The sequence below is a fragment of the Phoxinus phoxinus genome, assembly GCF_949152265.1.
Source record: "Phoxinus phoxinus genome assembly, chromosome: 8".
In the NCBI taxonomy this organism is placed as follows: domain Eukaryota; kingdom Metazoa; phylum Chordata; class Actinopteri; order Cypriniformes; family Leuciscidae; genus Phoxinus; species Phoxinus phoxinus.
The window spans coordinates 351,703-375,593 of NC_136883.1; the positions used below are offsets into that span (position 1 = coordinate 351,703).

The 23,891-nt window shown below is 44.9% G+C and overlaps 1 protein-coding gene across 5 annotated transcripts in view; it reads left to right on the plus strand.

The window, feature by feature from the left end:
• The first annotated feature begins 598 nt into the window (after positions 1 to 598).
• The window catches only part of pik3c2g (phosphatidylinositol-4-phosphate 3-kinase catalytic subunit type 2 gamma), a 45,425-nt gene continuing 22,132 nt past the window's right edge, over positions 599 to 23,891 (plus strand). For 4 of the 5 annotated variants that reach the window (XR_013798653.1, XR_013798654.1, XM_079621454.1 and 1 more), the window contains exons 1-20: positions 599 to 1,166; positions 3,466 to 3,545; positions 3,703 to 3,848; positions 4,184 to 4,295; positions 5,868 to 5,979; positions 6,057 to 6,130; positions 6,633 to 6,696; positions 7,272 to 7,397; positions 7,488 to 7,518; positions 7,630 to 7,810; positions 9,216 to 9,338; positions 11,784 to 11,912; positions 12,404 to 12,518; positions 15,297 to 15,442; positions 15,533 to 15,718; positions 16,977 to 17,070; positions 17,409 to 17,503; positions 21,395 to 21,575; positions 21,648 to 21,755; positions 22,671 to 22,763. Coding sequence is in view for 3 of the 5 variants with exons in the window: in XM_079621454.1 (XP_079477580.1) it covers positions 948 to 1,166; positions 3,466 to 3,545; positions 3,703 to 3,848; positions 4,184 to 4,295; positions 5,868 to 5,979; positions 6,057 to 6,130; positions 6,633 to 6,696; positions 7,272 to 7,397; positions 7,488 to 7,518; positions 7,630 to 7,810; positions 9,216 to 9,338; positions 11,784 to 11,912; positions 12,404 to 12,518; positions 15,297 to 15,442; positions 15,533 to 15,718; positions 16,977 to 17,070; positions 17,409 to 17,503; positions 21,395 to 21,575; positions 21,648 to 21,755; positions 22,671 to 22,763 (2,415 nt within the window). In the remaining 2 variants the exon portion in view is untranslated. Of the gene's footprint in view, positions 1,167 to 3,462; positions 3,546 to 3,702; positions 3,849 to 4,183; positions 4,296 to 5,867; positions 5,980 to 6,056; positions 6,131 to 6,632; positions 6,697 to 7,271; positions 7,398 to 7,487; positions 7,519 to 7,629; positions 7,811 to 9,215; positions 9,339 to 11,783; positions 11,913 to 12,403; positions 12,519 to 15,296; positions 15,443 to 15,532; positions 15,719 to 16,976; positions 17,071 to 17,408; positions 17,504 to 21,394; positions 21,576 to 21,647; positions 21,756 to 22,670; positions 22,764 to 23,891 lie in introns of all 5 variants that reach the window. The other variant, XM_079621455.1, reaches the window with a different exon arrangement.

A 23,891-nucleotide genomic window follows, 5' to 3' on the forward strand; every position in this document is an offset into this window, starting at 1 on the left:
CACTGGCACAATTTACCCCCAACGTATTCCCCCAAAGGCACAACTTACCCCGCACCAGGGGCAAGTTGTGCCACGAGACCACTTTTTTCCCAAAAGCTATATTTCTGAAACAATTTATTTCAGATCCAAAGTTATTGTTCTCAGGGATGCACCACATCCTGAAATATATGTACATCCTTAAGTTGAAGGCATTACTGTCATGGCCCCACTTTAAAGTCACTTTGAGTAAAAACTGGCACAACTCACCCCACTTTCCCCCTACAGTTAAAATAAAAATGGATTTGTTGTGGAGTGAGGGGAACTAAAATATGTTAATTCTATTTACTGTTTTTTTATTATTATTTTTTATCATTATCATTATCTTAATTAGTAATAAAATGCGATTTAAGTTTGATTCTGTGCTGTGCAACATACTATGGTAAAGAACGTAATATAAGGTAGGCTAAATTATAAAATGTATTTATTTGTAAATAAAATGTACAGATGGGGACCATTTGCACCAGTAAAACAGGCACATTGTTTTCATTACTCCCACCACCCATTCTAACTTTGAGTTTAATCACTGTTGTATATAAGTTTGCTTTAGACTACAGTCGTTCGGACGCACTGCAGTATGACCCCTATGGCGCTCCATACAGGTGACCGCCTGTGGGAGGAGCCAGCAGAGTCCGAGTGCGCGAGAGTTTCGCGCTGAAAAGTGCCTGTGAATTCCTGCTTGTGTTCCTTCCCAGTCGTTTAATCTACAACAGTCCAAAATACTCTTTTATTCCGATTCTGACCCACACAATCTCACTCAAGACGACTAAAAGATCCACGCCGGCGAGAGAGCGAAAGAAAAAACCTGCATTCTGATTTCTTTCTTCTTTTACGGATGAAGAAATGCCATTCATATTTCTGGACATAAAGACATAAACCCGGACTGCCCACAGCTCTCTGTCTCTGATCCAATGGACCCTGAAGATCCGGCTGGAGGAACCGAGGATCACGCGTTTCATGGATGGGATGTTCATGTTCCTGTCTTCTCAGAACAGGATTATTTGGATTTATACACACCCGTCTCTGGTGTACTAGCAGCCGATCAGAGGAAAGAGCAGGCGGATGTGGACATGAGGAATGAGGAAGCAGCGGTGAGGAAAACACCTGGACGACACCTGCGCGGGCCACAGGTAACAGACACTGACACACACACACACACACACACACACACACAGACACACAGACAGACACACACAGACAGACACACACACAGACACACACACACACACACACACACACACACACACAGACACACACACACACACACACACACACACACACACACACAGACAGACACAGACAGACACACAGACAGACACACACAGACACACACACACAGACACAGACAGACACACACACACACACACACACACACACACACACACACACACAGACAGACACACACAGACACACACACACACACACACACACACACACACACACACACACACACACACACACACACACACACACACACAGAGACAGACAGACAGACTCCTTCAACATTTCTCACATTATTATCAGTTTTCAGAATCAGGTTTAATATCTGTCAGCTGTTAAATTTAACTACACAATTAATAGCCAATTTAGCTTTACATTTATATAAATCTTATTGGTTTTCCACCGTATGAAGAATTTTTGGGTATAATACTTTATTTTGCTCTCCTCACTCCTCACATAAATGAAGTATAGTGTCCTGCACATACCAGTAAAAAATATAAAAAATTATATCTGGTGTCTGAATAATTTTTGGTTTGACTGTACAGACACACACACACAGACACACACACATACAGCCACACACACACACACACACACACACACACACACACACACACACACACACACACACACACCCCACTGCTTCCACAGAAGCCATAACCCATAGTCTGTCCCTCATTAATCTCCATAACCTGAACATTAGCATCGCAGAAGTTACGTGGCAGAAAAGACTTTGGCTCATAGCTAAACGTTTACTTAAATTTTACTTCACAGTTTACTACTTCAACTAGTACTATGTTTAATACTAGGCTACTAAAAACTAGATGCTTATTAAATTAATTATATTAATATATCAAGCCAACAATAGGTCTACATGATGAATGAAATAAAGCCCGTAGCAGATCCTGACTGTAGGTTAGGTGGGGCAGACTCCGGGTCAGGGAAGTGTAAGCTTTAGAACTACTACAGCTAATTATTATTAAATAATATTATTACATTTAATTAAATTAAATTTTACAGGTAAATTATGATTAAATGCTTGTAAGTTTACATTCTAAACAAATCATTTCAAATAATAAGTATTTACTGAAATATTTCTAATTTAGGGAAACACAATTTGTTGTCTGTTAAAATGAGGGAAAGCCCATTGAAACCATTAAGCACCAACACTTCTAACTATAGGAGTATATATATTGCTACTGTGATATTTAATACGTCTGTAATGGGCCTATGAGCTTTTGAAGTTATTAATGTTCTGTTGATGGTAATTTGTTAATATTTTGTTAAACTTTTCTTTTGGTGTTCGATGGTTGAGTGGTGAGGAGAAGACGGCAGCGCAGTGTCCGCTCAGATCCGCCTCCGTCCTGGGCCAGATCTGGGTCGACTGTGGCTGTCTGGGTTATTATCGCATTCATAGATCAAACCTTTAAACAACGTTATTTGCAGTATCTGATTGTTTGTAAAAGCACAATGAAATCAAAATTACAATCCTTATTTTTTTTATGGAATATTGTAGTTTATTGTAAATGATTTATCGGTGCACATCATTACTGTGTTAATAATGTTGAATCAGAATAACAGCAGCATCTCTTCTCTGATGACGAGGGCGGGGCTATAACCTGTCACTCACATGAGATCAGCCAATAGCAAACCACAACATCCAATCAACTCCCCACAGACACAATCCATGGCCAGAGCCATGTGCTCAACTTTTAATCTCTCCAACTTACATCACGGTAGATAGTGTAGAAAAGCCGAAACATATTTGTTGTAGAACGCTGAGCACATTACGAGTGAACAATGCATCGATAGATTTATGTAGAGGTCTGTTTTCAGACATGTGCGTCCTGGTTACGGTTGGGAATCTGGAGTCGAATACTTAAGGTCAGGAATTGGATACATGTTATAAAATTTCAATTTCGATTCCTCTTATCGATAAGAATCAGAATCGTTTAAATAAAAAAGATACCCAACCCTAGTCCTGGTGCATCTTGCCAGGGGAAAAAAATATTTTCAAAATGACCACCAAGTGTGAACAAGAAAAGGCTTTTCTTTTTTTAACCTTTTTTTCTGACTGCATTCTATATTCATCATGACTTGCAAAGCGTAAGATTGTTTCCATGGGCCTCACTGGCAACAGAGGATTGTAGACGTTGTTTCAAGCGTTCTATGACCGTAATATCATGATCGCTCTCCTCATGTCTGCAGGACTCGTGGAACATCGCTCTGATCGACTCGGCCCGAGGCAGCAACAGCAGAACCGCACTGCTCTGCACGTCAGCGTCGCGGTAAGATGCACTCATCCTAATCAACACACGAATGTACATCCATGGGTTCTGAACTCACTTGAAGATTTTCACTGACCCGAAATTCAATTCACACAGCTACTTTCATAATATAACTGAGCACATCTGTCCTCGTGTCTGCACTGCTGTTGTCTGCCAGAATCCTCTCAGAACACGGCGTGACCCGTGCCGAGTCCAGCAGGAGTGTGCTGTGGGCCCGCGCGGCTCCGGTTCTCGTGTCCGACGACCTGCTCTTCAGGGTCTCTGTGCCGTGGCTCTCTGTGCCACTACCGATCCGATGGAGACGTAAGCGATGCAGAGGACACACTCAACATATCAATCCTGTAGATCCAACTCGTCTGGGAAACACATTCTTCTGGACTGGCCAAACTTTAATGTTATGAGACAGCGCTTGTTATCAGGACAAACGTTTAAGGACTTATTTATGGATCCAGAATTTTAGCAGTACATTTAAAAAATATTGAATGGAATTGTACTTATGATGTTTTATATGTATCTGCCATGTAAGGCAATAAACTCAAATGCTGCCACTACAACATCACCAGATGACGCACTCAGTTCTACATTAGGCTGGAGCTTTCAGGACACTTTGGCACACTTTATTTGCATTGTTCTATCAGTAGACGGCACAGCCCGGGACCTGATGGAGGCGGTTCTGGAGACTCGAGACCAGAGAGCGCTCAGTGGACACTACCTGATGAAGCTCTGTGACTCCGAGGAGTTTCTCAGAAGGTAATCAGTAGTGGATCTGATGTTCTTGCTGTTGCTGGATGGAAATGCTCTCTCTCTGGTCATTAAGTGCATCAGATATTGATGCAGGGTTATGGTTAGGTAAGCAGGTTGGGTTAGGGTTAGGTTAGCAGGTTGGGTTAGGGTTAGGTTAGCAGGTTGGGTTAGGGTTAGGTAAGCAGGTTGGGTTAGGGTTAGGTTAGCAGGTTGGGTTAGGGTTAGGTAAGCAGGTTGGGTTAGGGTTAGGTAAGCAGGTTGGGTTAGGGTTAGGTAAGCAGGTTGGGTTAGGGTTAGGTTAGCAGGTTGGGTTAGGGTTAGGTTAGCAGGTTGGGTTAGGGTTAGGTTAGCAGGTTGGGTTAGGGTTAGGTAAGCAGGTTGGGTTAGGGTTAGGTAAGCAGGTTGGGTTAGGGTTAGGTAAGCAGGTTGGGTTAGGGTTAGGTAAGCAGGTTGGGTTAGGGTTAGGTTAGCAGGTTGGGTTAGGGTTAGGTAAGCAGGTTGGGTTAGGGTTAGGTTAGCAGGTTGGGTTAGGGTTAGGTTAGCAGGTTGGGTTAGGGTTAGGTAAGCAGGTTGGGTTAGGGTTAGGTAAGCAGGTTGGGTTAGGGTTAGGTTAGCAGGTTGGGTTAGGGTTAGGTTAGCAGGTTGGGTTAGGGTTAGGTTAGCAGGTTGGGTTAGGGTTAGGTTAGCAGGTTGGGTTAGGGTTAGGTTAGCAGGTTGGGTTAGGGTTAGGTAAGCAGGTTGGGTTAGGTTAGCAGGTTGGGTTAGAGTTAGGTAAGCAGGTTGGGTTAGGGTTAGGTTAGCAGGTTGGGTTAAGGTTAGGTTAGCAGGTTGGGTTAGGGTTAGGTAAGCAGGTTGGGTTAGGGTTAGGTAAGCAGGTTGGGTTAGGGTTAGGTAAGCAGGTTGGGTTAGGGTTAGGTAAGCAGGTTGGGTTAGGGTTAGGTTAGCAGGTTGGGTTAGGGTTAGGTTAGCAGGTTGGGTTAGGGTTAGGTTAGCAGGTTGGGTTAGGGTTAGGTTAGCAGGTTGGGTTAGGGTTAGGTTAGCAGGTTGGGTTAGGGTTAGGCAAGCAGGTTGGGTTAGGGTTAGGTTAGCAGGTTGGGTTAAGGTTAGGTTAGCAGGTTGGGTTAGGGTTAGGTTAGCAGGTTGGGTTAGGGTTAGGTTAGCAGGTTGGGTTAGGGTTAGGTAAGCAGGTTGGGTTAGGGTTAGGTAAGCAGGTTGGGTTAGGGTTAGGTAAGCAGGTTGGGTTAGGGTTAGGTAAGCAGGTTGGGTTAGGGTTAGGTTAGCAGGTTGGGTTAGGGTTAGGTAAGCAGGTTGGGTTAGGGTTAGGTTAGCAGGTTGGGTTAGGGTTAGGTTAGCAGGTTGGGTTAGGGTTAGGTAAGCAGGTTGGGTTAGGGTTAGGTAAGCAGGTTGGGTTAGGGTTAGGTAAGCAGGTTGGGTTAGGGTTAGGTAAGCAGGTTGGCTGGAGGTGGACGATGACGCAATTTTCTTCTAGAAACAAACTTGATGTATTATTTTCATGTTATCACTGTGAAGCTGCTTTGATACACTCTGTATTGTTTATACATCTATACACTCTTCCAGTGATGACATCTTGGGGTCTCACGAGCGCCTCCAGGTGTATCAGAAGTTTGCTTCAGACGTTCCCGTGAGGATGATGCTCAGGGACGCCGCTGACAAAACCCTGACGCGAGATGTATGACACTTTATTACAGTGGCTCACAACTATTACTAATTTGAAGAAGCTCATATTGTGATTGCATGTGTCTGTAGGAGGAAGACGGCGACGGGCAGATGTTTCATTTTAAACAAGTCCTCGTTTCTGCTTGTGCTTTCAACACAATAAGGTTTGTGTACGTCTGTTCTATGAAAGCATAAAGCTGACAAAATTACATTTTTTGAAACGTAATTTCTCTATGTGCGGTATTCCTGTATTTTACATTTCCCTTACCTCTGCTTGGTGCATTTTATTTTTAAGTTGAAACATCACTTTATGTATGTCATGATTTGCAAAATTAAAATGTATTATGTTGTTCGCTGTGACGTGAATATGTTAATGCTGTCACTGCATTTTCTTACCGACATTGAATTTATAATCCTTTTTGACATTGAAACACTAACCCTTGATGGATTTGCATCAATTTTATGTGACATTTTGCACATAAAGGCATTTAAATGAATTTTACATTTACATTAAAACCAGAACTGGAACTGACAAATTCAAATGACATTTTAGAATTGTAACTTTATATTCCTCTAAACGCTGCATATATGCGTATGGGAAATGTACAGAAATAGATTGCCACCATTTCAAATGACTGGTACATATTGAGCATCATGTGTTCTTAGGTCGTGTCTGCAGGAGAAGCTGGATATCTACAGCAAGGAAGTGAACGCGCTCATGAGAAGCCAGGTTTGTGTTGACCTGAACTCCACACGATTGAAATGCTTAGAAATTCTGTACATATTTAGAGTTTATTCTGAATGATCGGAGTGGCTTCATCCGTTGATGGATGGACTGTAGTCAAGATGATGGTGTGTAATTATGAAACTGCTGCAAAGCATCTCTACAGGACACATTATTGTCATTATTCCGATCAGTTCAAGCTTTGTTCTCATCTGCAGTCTAATCAGTGATATTGCTGAATATTAAAGAAATAGTTCACTTAAAAATCAAAATTATCATCATTTACTCAAGTTGTTTAAAACCTTAAAGTTTCTTAGAGTTTCTTTCTTCTGCTGAACACAAAATAAGATCTTTTGAAGAATGTCGGTAACTAACAGTTGATGGACCCCTTTGACTTCCATAGTGGGAAAAACTAAATACGGATGTCAGGCAATGCGGTCCATCAACTGTTAGTTACCGACATCTTCAAGATATCTTATTTTGTGTTCAGCAGAATAAAGAAACTGAACTATTCCTTAAGTTACCTGACCGCTGCAGAAGCGCTCAGAGACCTGACTGAATGTAATGAGTGTGTGTGTCAGGGTGGCGTGTGTGTGAGTGCGGTCGTGGACAGCGTCAGCGGTGTGTGTGAGCAGATGTGTGGCGTCACCACAGCAGATCTAGAGGAGGCCGTCGGGCGGCTCAAGCGCTCCGCTCCTCTCGCACGGGTACGGCTCGCATCTTACTCACTGCATGTGGGTCACTGGAGCAATATAATACCCAGAATTTATTATTAATTATAATGTTCTTTTCCCTAGACTCCAGTGGACATGAGTGACTGTGAAACTGGTGAGTCTTTAATAAGGTGCCTCTGGACAGACTCGTGCTGTGGTCTGTAGGGGACGAGTGGGCAGTCTGTGGTTTGCGTGTGTTTGTAAGCGTGAAGTCTGCATGTTTCAGCGCTAGTCACGCTCCATCAAGCTCTGCTGAAGCTGCTCCACATCTTCTTCACAAACTTTGATTTGGACTTCAGAGGACCGGAAGTTCCCGATCCGCCAGCATCCGACGTCCGGCTCAACACACACATGCTTCAACTCGACCTGACCGGCTTCTACAGGCTCCTGCCCGACTGGGTCCACGGGTATGACACCAGTGCAGAACACACACACACACACACACACCAGTGCAGAACACACACACACACACACACACACGCACACCAGTGCAGAACACACACACACACACACACGCACACCAGTGCAGAACACACACACACACACACACACACACGCACACCAGTGCAGAACACACACGCACACACACACCAGTGAAAAACACACACACACACCAGTGAAAAACACACGCACGCTAGTGCAGAACACGTGCAGTATATGTGCAGGTTTGTAATTCTCTACAAACCAATCCTAAACAAACTACTTGTCTGGACTTAAACATTTCAGACAGAATTTTATCACTTCGGGGTAGATACGCGAAACCGAAATTTCCCCACAACGCTTTATCTGTAGAGTGGTAAAGGGATCCTCCACAGGGAGAGGCTAGTGGACACTTCAGCGCTGAGGTGTCATCGGGTCCAGGCGAAGGTCCTTCCTCAGATCTGGATCCGGCAGGAAAACCTCGGGATAAACAGAGACTAAAATTAGCGTAGATGCCATTCTTCTTATGATGTATCGAGTTCATCAGGATTTAAGGGAAGTGTTCCCAGTTCCGGCTGACCTAATCTATGCAGCCTAACATTGAGTTATATAAGTCTATAATGTGTTATGTGAATGCTAGGCCGAAGAGATGTGTCTTTAGTCTAGATTTGAACTGACAGAGTGTGTCTGCTTCCCGGACAATGGTAGGAAGACTGTTCCAGAGTTTTGGTGCTAAATAGGAAAAGGATCTACCGCCAGCAGTCGATTCTGATATTCTAGGTATTATTAACTGGCCGGAGTTTTGAGATGGCAGTAGACGTGAAGGACTATAATGCGTTAAGAGCTCGCTCAAGAACTGCGGAGATAAACCATTTAGTGCTTTGTAAGTGATCAGCAATATTTAAAAATGTATACGATGTTTAATAGGCAGCCAATGTAGATATTCAATTAATTTCATTTCATTAGTAGGTGCACATACTGTAAAATAAAGTGCAACCAAACAGTTTTCTTTACAAGTCTACTTGTTCACATTACCAGGAAAATATGTGGAAACGGATTACCTTAAATTTCTCAAGAAAGTTTTACTCAAAATTGCAAGTGGTTAATACAAACAAAACAGTGCATTAATTAAACTGCAAACACTGCTCAAATACGTTGTGTGTCTGAAGCTCAACTGAATGAAATGAATTGAATAAAACTAAAAACTTCACTTTACCTCAAATCCCCAATAGCATACATGCATGAACTAATGTAACTAGCTAATAAACAGCTAGCAGGAGTAAATGTTGATAGTATGTTCCTTTATGGGTGAACAGTCTCTTTAATACACAGAGAACATAGATGAATGTGTGTGTGTGTGTGTGTGTGTGTGTGTGTGTGTGTGTGTTTCAGCTACGATCACTTCAGCGTGAGCTGCGCGCTCACACACTGCGGCAGGAGTCTGACGGAGCCGGTTCTGTGTGAGAACATCAGCACGTCACTGCAGATGCACTGCCAGATCCACTGCAGCCGCCTGTAAGAACCCGGCGCCGCCTTTATCCCGTTTATCAAAGGCCTCATCAACTAGATCTATTGTGGTTTGTGTATGCATTATTGGGATTGGGTTTAAAAGGGAAAAAGACCTATTCTGCTTATCTCCACGTTTATCTCTCTTTAGTGTGTAGTGTTGCGGTTTGAGCATTGAGCAAGTTCTTCGCTCCAGTTCTTCTCTATATCAGAGTCAGTGTTTCTGAGCTCCTGAAGCGCCTCCACTGTAGTCTCGAGTTTCTTCCGGGAACGAACACGTCACAATATTCCTCATTATAATAATTAATGCGCAGAATAAAGGGGCGGGGCCTGGGTGAGTTAGTTAGTAGTGTGTTAAACTGGCGGTTATGGTAAGGGGCGGGACATTTCCCAAACACACTCGAAGCGCTCGACCAATCACAACACACTGCTCCAGCCGACCAATCAGAGCACAGTGTGCTTTTCAGAAGGAGGGGCTTCATACTGTGCGTTCACACCGGTGCCGGCGAGAGCGTCAAAGTGGGTGGAAGTCATTCATTTTCAATGAGAGCCGGCGGCGAGGGCGGCGAGGAGAGTTGGAGTCAGGTCAACTTTATGGTAATGAGCTATGACACGGTTCGGCGGCAACCAATTAGAATGTAGAAGTCCTCCACTTCAGAGGATCCAGAGAACGCAGTCAAGTAAAATTTGCTTCCGACCACATTAGTTCCAGTGGCGACTGCTGGTCTTTCAAAGAGGGGAAGCTCATTTTCGGCCTACATCATAAAAATTATCCAAAACTTCCATCAAAATATGTGTATCGTGATTGTCAAAACATTAGGTAATTAAACAGAATTTTATTAAGTTTAGTAAAAACATGTTACAATGTTTACATGGTACAATGACTGTAGGCTACTGATTTTATTATTGCATTTCAATTCAATTTTATTCTTTTGATTTGATTCGGATCTTGATTCAATATCGATTCATTTGGATAAATATTAGGTAACGTTAGCCTAACTTACATTAATTTTTTTTTTTCAAGAAAAAAAAAATCTCATACATGCTGAGAGCCCTGTCAGCTGGTATTATTATTAAAGGTTAAATAACATCTCAAATTAAATATAATACAAATATAATATAAAGATGTCATACAGTGCACATATTTAGCAAAATACTCCTCTCTGTAGCTAATTTTTCTAGCCAACTAACGTGCAATGGTTATTAAATGGCTTTCTTGATCCTGAGGTAACGTACGTTAAACCCTGCTAAACCTAAACGTTGTGCCATTTTTCTTTCCGCGTTGAAAAACACTGATTGCTCGATATTAAGTATGAGGGATATACATTTTGGTAAGTTGTACTGGATCTTTCAACATGCTGATTCGTGTTTATTTATTATTTACTAGTTGTAAAGAGTGAGAGATGATCTGTCACGTCACATTTACAAGTGCTAAAGCGATATTTATTGTTTGAATTTCGTAATACAATTTACAGAATCGGAGAGCTGAGAATTTGCTTATCAAAAGTAACCTTCTCTTTGTTGTCTGTCAGTGTCAGTGTCCTCTTTGCTTCGCGATTTTTCCCTGCGTGAGAAAAGCGTTTTTCAGTTTACTTTTCATTGAGCTCGAATAGCTTCAGCTATGGACAGAAATTCTGTCAATCAAAAGGAGATGACAGACCCTCCAATCACCACGCAGAAGCCCGGAGTCCGGGCCCGCCCACTCCTCCATTCCCCCCAGAGACGCTGAGCGTCCGTGGGCGGGACATAATCGCAGCATTTATCCAATGACCGTCTAGTTTCGGAGCACTGAAAAAAACTGTTCAAAGCAGCCCCATTGAAGTCAATGGACGCTCGGCTTCAACAGAAAAATGCACTGTGACGCTACGGCAATGAATGAGAAGAAAATCGAGTCAGCTGACCAGCTGCTGATTCTGAACGAACTCGTCTTCGAGATGAACGCGTTCTAAAGCATTTTTAGTCAATAAAATGTTAACAAAATAGTACATATATTTGACCATTAATTGTTGACATTATAGGGGAAGCCGAGCTTCCCTTGCAGTCTTAAAGAAATCGCCACTGATTAGTTCCCAAGCAAAATAGAAGAGAGGTTGATCATGTGAATTTGATAAGAAGGCGTGCAACACTATTTATAGGCAACATTTTTGTGCTAGCTTGTTTTACAGCGGGAATGCGATTTAGATTAGCACTTAACCATGAATACAAAAGCCACACTACACAAATGGATTTTTGTTAGCAAACATGTCACTATAATTGTTAAGTTCTTTCCATCTATCAATTTCTTACTTTCACATTTAAAAGATTCCATGAGGTTAACTATACCCTACTTGGTCAGTCTGCACAAATAACGATCAACATGCTTGTTTGCTTTGCGGCCCCTTTAAATAAAATAAAATAAAAAGACCAAGCATTCGATCTACGTCTGATGCTCTTTCTGTGTCTGCTGTGCTTCAGGTTGGTGTTCCCTGTTCCAGTCAGAGAGCTGCCATATGAGTCCATGTTGACTTTTCATCTTTTGGGCTCAAAACAGTCCAGAAACCCTGAGCTCCTCTGCTGGGCGGCCCTTCCTCTCTTCAACAACAAGTATGCCATCAAACGATCTTTCATATAGCACTGATTTCTCTTGTTGTTTTCTATCTGCTGTTTCACAGATGCTCTACACACACGTGCACAAACACACACACACATTCCTGCTGACTCGAACAGTTTTCCAGTGCTAACGATGAAATTGTTTGGTAACGACGAGGATTTTAGATTTCATAAATTATAACAAAGATGAAAGATGCATGATAATGAAACTATTTCAAGTCAAACATATTGTCAACAACAAATATGACAGACAATGCTGCTGTTCTTAAACAGTTGTTGCGTGTTTTGTGTTGTTTTACAGTAAAAGTCCATTAGTAAACATGATGTACTTGTGTAATTTGTGTCAGTGACAGTAAGAGTACATTTAGGTGTCAATACTTTTATGCATAATTACTGAATTTGTGGTTCTGGACCGCCATGGTTCCAGCCATTAGATTCGAGCCGTGTTTCTGTGAGCTGCTGTGATTTGATGTTGTATGTTGCAGGACTCTGGTTCACGGCACTGTTCTGCTCAGCATGTCCACACAGGTGCCGCCCAGATGTCCTCCATCCGCAGCACTGACCCACGGCCATCGGCAGCCCACCGGGGTCATTCTACAGGTCAGCTTGTCCGTACCGCACACACACGTGCTCTGGAAACATCAGTACCGTACACACACACACATGCTCTGGAAACATCAGTACCGTACACACACACATGCTCTGGAAACATCAGTACCGTAAACACACACACATGCTCTGGAAACATCAGTACCGTACACACACATGCTCTGGAAACATCAGTACCGTACACACACACACATGCTCTGGAAACATCAGTACCGTAAACACACATACATGCTCTGGAAACATCAGTACCGTACACACACATGCTCTGGAAACATCAGTACCGTACACACACATGCTCTGGAAACATCAGTACCGTACACACACCTGCTCTGGAAACATCAGTACCGTACACACACCTGCTCTGGAAACATCAGTACCGTAAACACACCTGCTCTGGAAACATCAGTACCGTACACACACATGCTCTGGAAACATCAGTACCGTACACACACCTGCTCTGGAAACATCAGTACCGTAAACACACACCTGCTCTGGAAACATCAGTACCGTAAACACACACATGCTCTGGAAACATCAGTACCGTAAACACACACACATGCTCTGGAAACATCAGTACCGTAAACACACACACATGCTCTGGAAACATCAGTACCGTACACACACATGCTCTGGAAACATCAGTACCGTACACGCACCTGCTCTGGAAACATCAGTACCGTACACACACATGCTCTGGAAACATCAGTACCGTACACACACATGCTCTGGAAACATCAGTACCGTACACACACATCCTCTGGAAACATCAGTACCGTACACACACCTGCTCTGGAAACATCAGTACCGTACACACACATGCTCTGGAAACATCAGTACCGTAAACACACACACATGCTCTGGAAACATCAGTACCGTAAACACACACATGCTCTGGAAACATCAGTACCGTACACACACATGCTCTGGAAACATCAGTACCGTACACGCACCTGCTCTGGAAACATCAGTACCGTACACACACATGCTCTGGAAACATCAGTACCGTAAACACACACACATGCTCTGGAAACATCAGTACCGTACACACACATGCTCTGGAAACATCAGTACCGTACACGCACCTGCTCTGGAAACATCAGTACCGTACACACACATGCTCTGGAAACATCAGTACCGTACACACACATCCTCTGGAAACATCAGTACCGTACACACACCTGCTCTGGAAACATCAGTACCGTAAACACACACATGCTCTGGAAACATCAGTACCGTAAACACACACACATGCTCTGGAAACATCAGTACCGTAAACACACACACATGCTCTGGAAACATCAGTACCGTACACGCACCTGCTCTGGAAACATCAGTACCGTACACGCACATGCTCTGGAAACATCAGTACCGTACACGCACATGCTCTGGAAACATCAGTACCGTACACACACATGCTCTGGAAACATCAGTACCGTACACACACATGCTCTGGAAACATCAGTACCGTACACACACATGCTCTGGAAACATCAGTACCGTACACACACATGCTCTGGAAACATCAGTACCGTACACACACCTGCTCTGGAAACATCAGTACCGTACACACACATGCTCTGGAAACATCAGTACCGTACACACACATGCTCTGGAAACATCAGTACCGTACACACACATGCTCTGGAAACATCAGTACCGTACACACACATGCTCTGGAAACATCAGTACCGTACACGCACATGCTCTGGAAACATCAGTACCGTACACACACACATGCTCTGGAAACATCAGTACCGTACACACACACATGCTCTGGAAACATCAGTACCGTACACACACATGCTCTGGAAACATCAGTACCGTACACACACATGCTCTGGAAACATCAGTACCGTACACACACCTGCTCTGGAAACATCAGTACCGTACACACACCTGCTCTGGTAACATCAGTACCGTACACACACACATGCTCTGGAAACATCAGTACCGTACACACACACATGCTCTGGAAACATCAGTACCGTACACACACACATGCTCTGGAAACATCAGTACCGTACACACACATGCTCTGGAAACATCAGTACCGTACACACACATGCTCTGGAAACATCAGTACCGTACACACACGTGCTCTGGAAACATCAGTACCGTACACACACGTGCTCTGGAAACATCAGTACCGTACACACACATGCTCTGGAAACATCAGTACCGTACACACACATGCTCTGGAAACATCAGTACCGTACACACACACACGTGCTCTGGAAACATCAGCATCACATTTACAGAGATATAAGTCGTCTACACACCCCTGTAAAACGTCTTGCTTCTGTGATGTAAAAACTGAAACAAAGATACATCATATCAGACCATTTGTACCTTTAATGTAAACACCACAAGCTATGCTGTGACACTGAAAACCAAAGTGACGCGTTTCAGAAAAGAAAATATAAATAAAAACTAAAAATGTAAATAAGCTAACTGCATAAGTGTGCACCCCCTGTTATATTTGGCTGTGTTGATAATGAACTAATCATGTTCCTGTCTGTGCATAGCTTGTGATGTTTACATTAAAGGTAAAGGTCTGATATCATATGATTGATCTAGTTCAGTTTTTACATCACAAAAGCCAGCGGTTTTACAGAGGAGTTTTCTTCCTAATGAGTGAACGTGTATATGTAACAAATTCAACTATTTCCTCTTGAGATGTTTTGTTAGATTTGTTCCAGAGTATAATTGTATGTTGTTTTGGCTTAAGTTCATAAGTGAAATCTCATTCATGTGTGTTTGTGTGTGAAGCTTGGTTTCCCAGACTCTGATCAGTGGCGATACGAGCGAGCGTCCGCACGGCCCGGCTCAGTGCTCGGGTCTCCTGCGTGTGAACCTGCGTGTGAAGAGCTGCAGAAGAGAATAGCAGACGTGTCTCAGAAACACTGCCTGTCGCTGTCAGTATAAGATAACCCTCTCCTGAACCTGTGGGTAATGTGGACACTGATGTACACACTGATGTCACTTCCTCTGTTAATCGCCCGCAGCTTGACTGAGAACGAGAAGGTGTTCCTGTGGAGCCGCCGGCAGGTGTGCAGCTCGAGGAACTCACTCCTACACCTGGTGTTGGGCAGCGCTCCTCAGTGGAGACCGCAGGACCAGCCCGAGATCTACGGGATCCTGCAGCGCTGGGGCATCAGCTGTGAGGAGGCCCTGTTCCTCCTGAGCCACGAGTACGTGCTGTCTCTGCTATCTGGCTTCAATAGACCAGGGTTAGGGTGTCATTTCTTCAAGGGTTAGTTCACCCAAAAATGAAAATTAGCCCATGATTTACTCACCCTCAAGCCATCCTTGGTGTATATGACATTGTGTGTATGAAAGGTGCATCTATCCATGATAAAAGTGCATCCATCCATGATAAAAGTGCATCCATCCATGATAAAAGTGCATCCATCCATGATAAAAGTGCATCCATCCATGATAAAAGTGCATCCATCCATGATAAAAGTGCATCCATCCATGATAAAAGTGCATCTATCCATGATAAAAGTGCATCCATCCATGATAAAAGTGCATCTATCCATGATAAAAGTGCATCCATCCATGATAAAAGTGCATCCATCCATGATAAAAGTGCATCTATCCATGATAAAAGTGCATCTATCCATGATAAAAGTGCATCCATCCATGATAAAAGTGCATCTATCCATGATAAAAGTGCATCTATCCATGATAAAAGTGCATCTATCCATGATAAAAGTGCATCTATCCATGATAAAAGTGCATCTATCCATGATAAAAGTGCATCCATCCATGATAAAAGTGCATCCATCCATGATAAAAGTGCATCTATCCATGATAAAAGTCCATCTATCCATGATAAAAGTCCATCTATCCATGATAAAAGTCCATCTATCCATGATAAAAGTCCATCTATCCATGATAAAAGTGCATCCATCCATGATAAAAGTGCATCTGTCCATCATAAGAAGCGCAGCTGCGTTGTATTCTGGGTTTACCAGGGTAACTGCTATATTTCTGCTGTCCACCTTACATCTAAACAATTAGGATAAAATCATATCAGACCTTTTGCACCTTTAATGTAAAAATCACAGCCTGTGCAATGCCAATAAAAACCAAAGTGACACGTTATCTTGGAATAACTGCTTAAGTGTGGCTCTTATAGTAGCAGCAACTAGAGAATATGTTAGAAAAATCTTACAAGAACAGCTGAGACTTACAGCTGAGTTAATCAGTCAAGACAGGTGTGTACTATGACTACAGGTGTGTACTATGACTACAGGTGTGTACTATGACTACAGGTGTGTACTATGACTACAGGTGTGTACTATGACTACAGGTGTGTACTATGACTACAGGTGTGTACTATGACTACAGGTGTGTACTATGACTACAGGTGTGTACTATGACTACAGGTGTGTACTACTAATCTGTATTATTTGAACTGTAAAGCTGTTTCTGATCTTTCAGGTTTCATGACCAGTTCGTGCGATCAGTGGCAGTGCAGTATTTCCAGCAGATGTGTGACAGTCAACTGGAGGAGTTTCTGCCTCAACTGGTGCAGGTGAGACGCACACATACACACCTGTAAACACACATCTGAGACACACACACACACACACACACACCTGTAAACACACATCTGAGACACACACACACACACACACACCTGTAAACACACATCTGACGCACACACACACACACACACACACCTGTAAACACACATCTGAGACGCACACACACACACACACACACACACACACACACACCTGTAAACACACATCTGAGACGCACACACACACACACACACCTGTAAACACACACCCTCACGCTGACCCTCACGCTGACCCTCAGGTGCTGATCAGTGTTGTAGTGAACCCTGATGTGTGTGTTCCTCCTCAGGCTCTGAAGTTGGAGTGGGACTCTGATGGGCCGCTGGTGACGCTGCTACTCTCCAGATCCCTGCGCTGTATCCGTATCGCTCAGCAGCTGTACTGGTGCGGGAACACACACACACACACACACACCAGATCCCTGCGCTGTATCCGTATCGCTCAGCAGCTGTACTGGTGCGGGAACACACACACACACACACACACACACACCAGATCCCTGCGCTGTATCCGTATCGCTCAGCAGCTGTACTGAGCAGTAACCGAACCAGAGACCGACCCGAGACCGACATAGCAGTAACCGAACCCGAGACCGACCCGAGACCGACATAGCAGTAACCGAACCCGAGCCCGACCCGCGTCCGACAGAGCAGTAACCGAACCCGAGCCCGACCCGCGTCCGACAGAGCAGTAACCGAACCCGAGACCGACCCGAGACCGACATAGCAGTAACCGAACCAGAGACCGACCCGCGTCCGACATAGCAGTAACCGAACCCGAGCCCGACCCGCGTCCGACAGAGCAGTAACCGAACCCGAGACCGACCCGAGACCGACATAGCAGTAACCGAACCAGAGACCGACCCGCGTCCGACAGAGCAGTAACCGAACCCGAGACCGACCCGAGACCGACAGAGCAGTAACCGAACCCGAGACCGACCCGAGACCGACATAGCAGTAACCGAACCAGAGACCGACCCGCGTCCGACATAGCAGTAACCGAACCCGAGCCCGACCCGCGTCCGACATAGCAGTAACCGAACCCGAGCCCGACCCGCGTCCGACATAGCAGTAACCGAACCAGAGACCGACCCGAGACCGACATAGCAGTAACCGAACCCGAGCCCGACCCGCGTCCGACAGAGCAGTAACCGAACCCGAGACCGACCCGAGACCGACATAGCAGTAACCGAACCCGAGCCCGACCCGAGACCGACATAGCAGTAACCGAACCCGAGCCCGACCCGCGTCCGACAGAGCAGTAACCGAACCCGAGACCGACCCGAGACCGACATAGCAGTAACCGAACCCGAGACCGACCCGAGACCGACATAGCAGTAACCGAACCCGAGCCCGACCCGAGACCGACATAGCAGTAACCGAACCCGAGACCGACATAGCAGTAACCGAACCAGAGACCGACCCGCGTCCGACAGAGCAGTAACCGAACCCGAGACCGACCCGAGACCGACATAGCAGTAACCGAACCCGAGACCGACATAGCAGTAACCGAACCCGAGACCGACAGAGCAGTAACCGAACCCGAGACCGACCCGAGACCGACATAGCAGTAACCGAACCCGAGACCGACATAGCAGTAACCGAACCCGAGACCGACAGAGCAGTAACCGAACCAGAGACCGACCCGCGTCCGACAGAGCAGTAACCGAACCCGAGCCCGACCCGAGACCGACATAGCAGTAACCTAACCCGAGCCCGACCCGAGACCGACATTTAAAATCCCATTTTTTTCTCATACTAATTACACATCTACGTTTGTTTGTGTGGAAAGCCCGCTTTTATTAAGCAACTGTAGGAAGGCATTCGGTAATGTCAACAGGATGAGCGCATCAGCGCGCGGAGCAACAAGTGCTCTTAACATAGGCGCGCATGCACGTGTTTCGTTGTCACGGCTACTAGGGGTGGGACGATACAGGTACCTCACGATTCAATTCTGTGGCGATATGTGGTCCACGATATGATAATATCACGATTCAATATATTGGAAGAAATTTCATCAACGATATATCACGATATATGTGACTGAAAAGAAAAAGAAGGAATAAGGAAATAAGGAAATTTTATGCATTTATTAATGCCAACATTTCCAAAATTGTGCAAAGAAATATGCATTTGCATAATAACTCACTGCCTCCTGGTCTTTATCCAGTGCCTTTCCGTCGACTGTCTCGTAAAACCCGAAGTGTCTCCACACTTTAGAGTGGAAACTAGCGGGTGGGTCTTTGCGTACAGCGTGCGCATACACTGTCACACACACACACACACACACACACACACACACACACACACACACACACACACTCTCTCTCTCTCTCTTGTTTTTTTATGTTGAACGGAATGGCTACTGTTCTCTGCTTTTCAACAAATCATTTGCACACACATTCTGTCATTCTTCTATCTGAAGCTCTTGCCTGCATCATCGAAAGCTCCGGTCTCTGTGTTTAGCGCGAATGCTCACGTGATTGCCGCCGGCTCGGGATCAAATGTGTGCAGGACAGTCGTGCCGTGTACCGGCTGCTTTGACCCGATTATCAGTTTAACTGACTCGTAATGTGTGCAGTATCTCACGACCTCCCGAGTGTCCGAACTCGCACCGTGTACTGTGTTCTTCACCGGCCGCTGTTTGCGCCACTTTACCCCTATAACTCGAACAGCGCCCCCCGCAAACAGAATGGTAGATATTGGGTAGTGACAGTGACACTGACAACGGGTAAATTAATCATTTTGTGTTGTAATAAAATCTCGATATTGGGCGTTAGTGTATCGATTATTTATTGCGACAGAGAGCACAACAATATGTTGCAATATCTATTTTTTTTCCCACCTCTAACTCGGCTACATAAACAAATTTCCGCACACAGGAAGACAGATGTTATGGTAATATTTTACACATATTTTAGCCTGCACTAAAGCTAGATGTTGAGTTGGTCCAGACAGGAGTTTGGAGACATTGACGGGTTGTTGATTCTTCTTCCCTTTTTCATTGGCTTTCATCTGATTTATTTTGGCCCAAAATGGTCTCTTTTGGAATTGAGGTCTCTTTCCACCAATGACTCAACCTTGACCAATTGCTCCACTGTATGCACAGCACCCCTTAGGCTTCCTGCCAGAGAAGGGTTGCAGTTATTTAGGATTCTTCTCACCACTTCTTCCTCAGGAAGGTCAGTCTTCCACTTATATTTTCAGGTGGAGCAGGATTGAAAGGAAGGGACTCTGCTACACCCACATCATATACTGGAATTAACTCTGCCTCTGAATTAGAATTAACAGTTTCCATTGTAAGTATAAAACATTGTTTGACCATCCATCCATCTTCTTCCGCTGACGGATCGGTGCAGCTTCCGCAGTAATGCGGTCAATGTACCGGTCTGTCGTGGTGAAGAAAGAGCTGAGCCGCAAGCTCTCGATTTACCGGTCAATCTACGTTCCTACTCTCACCTATGGTCATGAGCTTTGGGTCATGCCCGAAAGGACAAGATCCCGGATACATGCGGCCGAAATGATGGCCTGGGAGCGCCTCGGTGTCCCCCCGGAAGAGCTGGAGGAAGTGCTAGGGAGAGGGAAGTCTGGGCATCTCTGCTTAGACTGCTGCCCCCGCGACCCGGCATTGTTTGACCAAAATGATCAATAAAAAATCAGATAACACCGTTAAATCAATTCATTTCAATACCACCATTCACATCAGTTTTAGTTGGTACAGGGTCTAACATACATGTTGTTGATTTAGATGATTTAACAAGCTTCTCTTCCTCTCCTATAGCAACGAATGAATGTAATTTTTCCTCAGGAACACTACAATGCACTGTCTGATGCGATACTGTAGTAGACGGTTGCATTTTGCAATTTTCTCTAATATTATCAATCTTGTAAGTAAAAAAGTTAATAAAGTCATTACTGCTGTTCTGTTTGGAAACATCTGGGGGTGAAGCTTTATTTCTTGTTGATTTAGCCACTATTTCAAATAAATACCTAGGTTTGTGTTTGTTTTCTTCTAAGAAGGTAGAAAAATAAGCAGATCTAGCCGTTTTAAAGGCCTTTCTGTATGCAATAATGCTGTCTTTCCATGAAATGCGAAAAACCTCTAGTTATGTTTTCTTCCAGCTACACTCCATTGTTCTCCATTTTTCGGGTGTGCTCGTTGTACAACGGCGTTGGACTATTTTCTTTAATCTTCAAGCGCGAAGGAGCAACTGTGTCTAAAATGCTGGAAAAGAGAGTCAATAGTGTGTGTGTGTGTGTGTGTGTGTGTGTGCAGGCTGCTGGTGGATGCTCTGGAGGACTGGCTCTATAAGAGCTGGATCAGTCAGGTTCTGGCGACGCTGAAGCACTGCTGTGGACGTGCGCTGAGGCTCGAGCTGCAGCGGGAGAGTCGACTGATGGATCTGCTCACACACCTGGCCCAGAGAATACACACCGCCGACAAAAACAAGAGAAAGGTGTGAGCTGTAACACACACACACACACACACACACACACCGCTTTAGTGCTGAAGTGTTGTGTCTGTGCAGGATGTGTTTCGCAGAGAGCGATGGAAGATTGCCAGCTTCTTCTCTGATGGTGTGTCCTGCAGGCTTCCGTTGGACCCGGCGGTCGAGGTCACGGGTGTGAACGTCGAGGTAAAGCCAGTACACGCATTCGTGAGATTGACTGTGCTTTAGTGAACAGGAACAGACGCAGGGTTTCAGACAGAGTAAGAGTTCAGAGGTCAAACCCTGTGAAACTTGAATCATTCAATAATTCCTGATACTTTACAATCTTTAATCAGTTATGAACTTTTCTCCTTGTTGTTTTGTATGTCAGTAAAAATAATCTGGCATCTGCTCAACATTATGATCAGGATCAGATTAATTATTACACTTGTAATCTCCCGTCTCTTGTGTCGGTCTGTCCTTGAACTCTATCTGGAGAATGTTGTGATCTGTAGAAATGTCAGATCTTGTGAAACTATCAGTGAAAAGCAAGTTTTTTTGTATAAGGACTAAGGAGCATAACTGAGCAAACATGACTTATGTTTTCTAATAATTTAGTTATAAATGGAAGATTCAATGTACTTTCCCATTTCAATAAGATCCAGTTGTGAAGGTGTTTCCCAGCGAGCAAGACATGTTCTAAGAACTTTTGCTAATGTTCATATAAACGTTTTTTTCTGAATGTTCTCTGAATTTTCTGAAACCAGTAAACATTTAAAAACGTTTGACGAACATCAACTAAAACATTTCAGAAAAAGCGCTCCATGAAGGATGTATAAATAATGTTTTTGTGCTAATGTTTAGCGAACATTGTTAAAGGCCTGTGAACTACTGTTCTAGTAATGTTACTGGAAGAACGTTTGTTCATAACATTCCCGGTTCGCCGAGGTTAAATCCGGCATGTTCTCTGGATGTGAGCTAGAGATGCGGAGGATCTGACCGTGTTAGACGGCTTTAACCGATCCGTAGTCAGTGCCGTTGTTGAACTACAGGATTAGTCAGTGTTAGTGATGTAGTGTTTGTTTTGTGTGAATCATAAGAAACCCTGTGTGTGTCTCTCAGGCTTTTAAGGTTTATAACTCCAACGCAGCTCCTGTGGAAGTGTCCTTCATCACCGCCGACCCGCTGGGACGAAGCTACAGCATCATCTGCAAGGTATGAGGGTCTCAGCAGTTTCAGTTTCAGTCCGGCTGAGCGGAGTGTGTGTGTGTGTGTGTGTGCTGTTTCAGTCTGGCTGAGCGGAGTGTGTGTGTGTGTGTGCTGTTGTTTCAGTCCGGCTGAGCGGAGTGTGTGTGTGTGCTGTTGTTTCAGTCCGGCTGAGCGGAGTGTGTGTGTGTGCTGTTTCAGTCCGGCTGAGCGGAGTGTGTGTGTGTGCTGTTTCAGTCCGGCTGAGCGGAGTGTGTGTGTGTGTGTGCTGTTGTTTCAGTCCGGCTGAGCGGAGTGTGTGTGTGTGTGTGCTGTTGTTTCAGTCCGGCTGAGCGGAGTGTGTGTGTGTGTGTGTGTGTGTGCTGTTTCAGTCCGGCTGAGCGGAGTGTGTGTGTGTGTGTGTGTGCTGTTTCAGTCTGGCTGAGCGGAGTGTGTGTGTGTGTGTGCTGTTGTTTCAGTCCGGCTGAGCGGAGTGTGTGTGTGTGCTGTTGTTTCAGTCCGGCTGAGCGGAGTGTGTGTGTGTGCTGTTTCAGTCCGGCTGAGCGGAGTGTGTGTGTGTGTGTGTGCTGTTTCAGTCCGGCTGAGCGGAGTGTGTGTGTGTGTGTGCTGTTGTTTCAGTCCGGCTGAGCGGAGTGTGTGTGTGTGTGTGCTGTTGTTTCAGTCCGGCTGAGCGGAGTGTGTGTGTGCTGTTGTTTCAGTCCGGCTGAGCGGAGTGTGTGTGTGCTGTTGTTTCAGTCCGGCTGAGCGGAGTGTGTGTGTGTGTGTGCTGTTGTTTCAGTCCGGCTGAGCGGAGTGTGTGTGTGTGTGTGTGCTGTTTCAGTCCGGCTGAGCGGAGAGTGTGTGTGTGTGTGTGCTGTTTCAGTCCGGCTGAGCGGAGTGTGTGTGTGTGTGTGTGCTGTTTCAGTCCGGCTGAGCGGAGTGTGTGTGTGTGCTGTTTCAGTCCGGCTGAGCGGAGTGTGTGTGTGCTGTTGTTTCAGTCCGGCTGAGCGGAGTGTGTGTGTGCTGTTGTTTCAGTCCGGCTGAGCGGAGTGTGTGTGTGTGTGTGTGCTGTTTCAGTCCGGCTGAGCGGAGTGTGTGTGTGTGTGTGTGCTGTTTCAGTCCGGCTGAGCGGAGTGTGTGTGTGTGTGTGTGCTGTTT